We start from the raw sequence: 6,079 nt of genomic DNA on the forward strand, positions 1-6,079 counted from the left end.
TGTTAACATAAGCTATTCAAGTGAGATATATTACCTTGTGCTTCACTTCACATTCAGATTTACTTATCTTTGTTAAAATGGAATTAAAATTTATTGTTAATCTTTTTAGTAATATTTCAGTTTTTTGTTTTTTTTGTATTTTCCAAGTACCCCCTCCAATCTTGCTATGTACTCCTAAGGGTATGCGTACGCCCATTTAGAAAAACCGCATGATTTATGCCTACAACTAGTCTCCTTGTACCCTTACTTGATATAGCGTTTGCGATACTTTGAAAAAAGTAAAATCACAGCCCTGCGCGTGTATCTCCCTCTTTAAGGTCCATGGTATCTCCTCAAGCTGCTGTGTCGGTGCTTTCTAAACCAATCAGCGCAGCTCTGGGTGTTACGCGTGGGTTGTGGGTGTGTCCTAACTGCTGATTGTTGTCTTCAGAGGTCCTCTGTATGTTGCAGCACTACCTACCCATAAATCAGAGAGGGCAGCCAATAGGGACGCGCGTATGCTAATCACTTTTTGCTAAAACCCCTCCGTATGTCCAGAAGTTAGTTAGAATCTGAAGTGCGCGACTGGGAAAGAGCGTCTTGAAGTTCGGAGATGTTAAACGACACTTAAAACTTCGTCCAAGATTTTCTGTGTCTTCAGCTTCTGGAAGTTTTGTATCGAGTGCCATTCAATTTCCAGTACCAGAGGATAGAAAGAAAAACCACACTACTACTACTAGCCTCCTACTACTACTACTTCTACTACTGCTACTTCTACTACAACTAGCATTCTATCTTCAAGCAACCGTACTGGAATCATCAAGAAATAAAGAAAAACACCGCTTTTACATACTTCTCTGCATTACCTAAAGCCGCTTCGCCATGTCCTCCGGTGATGAGTCGGAGCAGAGTCGGCGCCACTGTGTGTTGTCTTGGGATCAGGTGCAGCGTTTGGACTCCATCCTCGGAGAGAGCGTGCCTATTCACGGACGCAGGAACTTCCCTACGCTCTCCGTCCAACCCCGCCAAATCGTCCAGGTAAGGGTCGTGTGCCACCGAATCACTAGGCTGCATAGAAACCGTTTACTCTAGAAACCGTTTACTCTCGATTCTTGTGCAAATATATTTTTCTGTCACACGACATATTCATTTTAGTAAAGGATAGCATTTTAATATATGCTCCTTCATGTGGGTCATTGTTGTTAAAGCAACCACTCTTGCGCATATTTGTTTTTGGTAAAGAAAGCGATGAATATTATCTGCAGCGTCTGTTGAAAAGGGACACTTGAGTGGAATCTGGGTATGACCTAAAGCACCACACTTTCTTATCGTTGTATTAAGGAAGGCGATTTTGCCTTCTGTGACAAACTGAAGTTCTTATTTTGTTTTGGAAGCGGTCTGTACTGGTGGCTAAGGGATTACTGCTGAAAGGCATTTGATTACTCATTTTCGTAAGGCAGACAGACGAGGTGATCTAACGCCGTGACTGTGATTTTCCACTAGCTCACTAATGCCTCTGCTACCGCAGTCAATTCGCACGACTGTTGAAAATAAGGCCGTGATTATGAGCCATCCATGTAACCCCTAAAAAAATATATGATACGTGGATGGAGCTTTCCTTACCATTTTTATAACGTTTTTAGACCCATATATTTTATTTTTTATCCGGGCCACTTCACCACACATGCGCGCACGCACTGTTATACAGCAGGACCCAAGGCTCTATTCCTAGTAATGATGCCCCCCCCTCCCCCCCAACGCACGCACTATCTGCACTACACATTTAAGATAACGTCTCCAAATACATGTCATTCCATCCTTGAACATTCCTGTGGCAAACAAGCCCCCCCCCACCAAATATATCCCTGGTGTCTGTCTCAGGTACTCATTAAAATACTTCCCTTCCCCAAATCATACAGTCAAACCAACAGCCCGCACCTGCAAATTGGTGTGCGTGCGTGGTGCGTGCGTGGTGCGTGCGTGCGTTACCTGTAGCGTTTTACTTTGAAACGTCACATATGACATGACATCTGTTGTGGCACAGCTACCGCCGGGCCCTGTGAGCTGAAAGGAGAGATGTTTATCGCTGTCGCCGCCGGTGTCAGTAGTTCCATGCCCAGTCAATAGTAGGGTGCCCTGACCCAGTAGGGTTACCGTGACCCCGGGGCGGCCCGCTGCACAGTGAGCTCACAAATCCCCTCTCTCTTTGGAAAGGCTCCCATCCCCATGGTAAAGGCCAGATAAATAGAGCCGTGGAAACGGGACGAGTGTGTGTGTCTACGGCGGCATGTGTGTGTTTGTCTGTATGCAATCCCCCCCCCCTTGGAGAGACCAGTGTGTATTTTAGGGGGGGGGACTGTTTGAGTGGCCCAAAAGAAAAAAATATGGTGTTGTTCATTTAAGGGACTGCAAGGTCCATGCATTTTGGATTCCCCACCACCACCCTCCCTCCCCCCACTCCTCCACCCTCCCTCCCCCCCACTCCTCCACCCTCCCTCCCCCCACTCCTCCATCCTCCCTCCCCCCCACTCCTCCACCCTCCACCCCCAGCGTTGCCCTCGTTTTGAAACAAGACCCCTTTTCCTTTTTTTTTATTTTTCCCTTTCTTCGTGCAAAGTCTGTGTTCCCGCGACGGCGCGTTTACAGGAACATATCGTCTCCCCTCTTATTCCAGATTAGAGGAAGTACAAGAAAATAAAACGCACCAAAAAAACAAAAGCCAACACACAAAACACTGGATTAGCCTTTCCAGTAACTGCAGGTCCGTGGGTCACACCTGACAAGGTATCGGTGTGGTAAGTGTACACCCGTCTCCAGACCCGACCCCTCTGCCCGCCAGCCTGTAAGGCGATCCCTCAGGTGGCCTATTGTTGAGAGGGAGCGACATGATTACACCCCATGCTCTCGCTCCCCGTGGACCAGATCAACAGCTTGGGTACCTCCCAGGTTGGCATGCCAGTCCCAGATCCACTCCACGATTTACTGGAGTGGTTAATTTTCGGGATTGTTATTATTTTTCAACATTGCCATGAAATATCAATTCTAGTTGATCATGGGATAAAAGTGTTGCCTTGGTCTTTGTGAAGATTCAGACCATAAGGCGAGTTAAGAGGACATTATACATTGCTGTGGTCAAGACAAAATGACGTGTTTTTAAAGAATCCACCTCTCACTAATAATTGTCTTGATTATTTCCTGCATAGCAAGCCTTTGTTTGGCAGACTGCATTAACAGGTTAGTTTGGAAGACAATGCAAATGCCAAGAAGTTCTACTTGACATTTGCTGTTGCCCTCTTCCCTGGCAGACGGATGTGGTGACTCTCTTCTCTCTCTCAGAAGCATCCCTGTATGCGGGCCCCAACTAAGTCAGTGTAATACGCATTCAGGTTAAAGAAACTTGTATCAAATCAAAAAAAGAGGAACCTTTCGGGACAGGAGAGTCATGGACCGATGGCGCGTACCAACCGTGGGGGTTTGCAGCACTAAAATTATATTTTAACAAAGTTCGCCTGCCTCCCCCAGTCCCGAGCACACCAGGTGTCGGGTGATCGCGGGGAATGGGCTGGGTAGCGTTTACGAGCTGTGAAGCCGAGGATGGTGGAGGTTCTGTGTGCGGTGTTAGTAAGCTAGCACTGGGTTGTGTCGGCCAGTTTTAACCAAAATCAAAATAGTAGTGGTGTGACTATGGCTAGCAAGGTCCCATTGCTATTATTAGTCATAGAGTATCAATCAGGTCTATTAAGCCTTTTTGACAAATGGACCACCTTCAGTCATTGATGGTTTTGTGGTTTCCATTCAGTTGCGCAGTCGAAAGGTTTCTTGTTCACGTTGATTCACTTAGGGTTGGCGCATCTCTGGTCGTGATGGAAAATATGATGGTGATGATAAAACGTTCAACTGTTATTCTTCATTTGTTTTGGTATTATTATTTTTTTGTGTCCAAGAACATCTGTTTTAAGTATTTGGACCTTAGCTTTAACACAGAATGGAAAGACACACACAAGATAAACTGTTTGTGGGAAAGCCGATACTCTGCAATGATGTGCCTTTTAAAAAGCGGCCTTGAAAACCAACTTTTACGCACAATGACCTTTTCAGTTAATTGGCTAAACTTTACTTTGGTTGTATAATCAATTGGGAGTTTTGCCTTGTATACAACAAGACTGCTCTTTTCCATTATACTTGCACCAAAAGCGGTCAAAGATTTTATTTATTGCACTTGTGCACATCTAAAAGTAAAGGTGAAGTTTAACCTGGGGGGAATGTGAGGAACACGCCATCTTTCCCAACCTTTCCGAAAAGTAGTTATGTCTTAACCGACGTATTAGGAGTAAGCTAATGTTAACCATCGTGATTGGAACTGAAAATAAGACAAGGCATGGCAGTACCCTTTTTATCAATGTTTTAGTCTTGGGTCTTAACGTTCCAGCAGAACCCATTTTCCTTTTCAAACTGTTTATATTCCAGAAAGGGATTAGGAAGGATTCTAAATATTGCGGACTGTCAGAAGTTTTGAAAGCTTATGACTCAACCAGCTCACCATTCCACATCCTTTTTTTATAATTCAGATTGGCTGCATTTTCTCTTCCTCTTCTCCCCCTCTCGTTTGGGTGAGCTCCTAGAGCTAAAATGCTTTCAAGCCTCTTAAAGACAGTCAGGCACTGACATGTTGTATGGCAAAGCTTATCTCTTGTCTCCATGTCTGCAATGTGACGGCCATGCAATCTCGGTGGTGGCCATATAATCTCGGGCTCGCAAGTGACCACAGAGGCAAAACAAATGCGCTGTGCTGACGGCAAAGAGGGGATAATCTCATCTAGTTTCACAATCTATGATATGTGATCCCCTTCTCTCCTCCCCCATGGCCCTTACTCTGTCACACTGCAGACAGAGTTACATACATTGGGGAAAGAAAAAGCAACCTTTTTCAGTATCTCAGCCCTGCCCCACCTCACCTCGTTTTGATGGGTTTGGTGAGAGAGAGAGAGTGCGTTTTCATTTATTTTGAAGATCTAAGAGATGATCCAAAACAGCTGAGCTCAGAAAATAGACTTCAGAAGGTGATTAGGTTCTACTAAAGAAGATGTTGGTTTCATGCAACTTGTTTTAGTCCTATTCACTCTTTATCGACGGACAATGTTGTATGAATGATTGCACTCAAAGGTTCATTCTGTTTTGTGTTGGCATCGTGTAGACACTATTGTGTCATGATCCCTTTCTGATTATCTTGATCAATTCCCAAATCAAACTCTACACCAGCGTCTCCTCCCCGTGCATGCTCTTGGATATTTCCATATTGTGGATGCGGCCATCTCACGTTCCCCCCCCCCTGGCTCTCCCGTCCCTCTCCCAGGTGGTCCGGGCCCGGCTGGAGCAGCAGGGTGTGACGGTCCGTGATGTGAAGCTCAACGGCTCGGCCGCCAGCCACGTGCTGCACCAGGACAACGGTCTGGGCTACAAGGACCTGGACCTGATCTTCGGCCTGAACCGCACCGACCACAAGACCTTCCAGCTGGTGAAGGACGTGGTGCTGGGCTGCCTGGTGGACTTCCTGCCCGAGGGCGTGTGCCGCGAGCGCATCTCCCCCATGGCCCTGAAGGATGCGTACGTCCAGAAGCTGGTGAAGGTGTGCAACGACACCGACCGCTGGAGCCTCATCTCGCTCTCCAACAACACGGGCAAGAACGTGGAGCTCAAGTTCGTGGACACCCTGCGCCGGCAGTTTGAGTTCAGCGTGGACTCGTTCCAGATCAACCTGGACTCCCTGCTGCTGTTCGACCGCTGCTCGGAGACGCCCATGTCCGAGGCGTTCCACCCCACCGTGCAGGGCGAGAGCATGTACGGCGACGTGGAGGAGGCCCTGGGCCACCTGCGCACCAAGACCATCGCCACGCGCAGCCCCGAGGAGATCCGCGGCGGCGGCCTGCTCAAGTACTGCCACCTGCTGGCGCGGGGCTTCCGGCCGGCCTCTGAGACGCACATGAAGCAGATGCAGCGCTACATGTGCTCGCGCTTCTTCATCGACTTCCCCGACATCGGCGAGCAGCACCGCAAGCTGGAGGCCTACCTGCAGAACCACTTTGCGGGCATGGAGCACAAG

At 47.6% G+C, this 6,079-nt stretch overlaps 1 protein-coding gene across 1 annotated transcript; it reads left to right on the forward strand.

Moving 5' to 3' along the window:
* Positions 1 to 452: 452 nt before the first annotated feature.
* Positions 453 to 6,079, forward strand: LOC130376237 (terminal nucleotidyltransferase 5A-like; the record flags this gene model as incomplete). Its single annotated transcript, XM_056583458.1, has 2 exons — positions 453 to 1,017; positions 5,333 to 6,079. Coding segments are annotated over exons 1-2 (903 nt in total), but the record flags the coding sequence as incomplete, so codon positions are not given.

The sequence above is a fragment of the Gadus chalcogrammus genome, chromosome 22 (assembly GCF_026213295.1).
Source record: "Gadus chalcogrammus isolate NIFS_2021 chromosome 22, NIFS_Gcha_1.0, whole genome shotgun sequence".
Taxonomy (NCBI): domain Eukaryota; kingdom Metazoa; phylum Chordata; class Actinopteri; order Gadiformes; family Gadidae; genus Gadus; species Gadus chalcogrammus.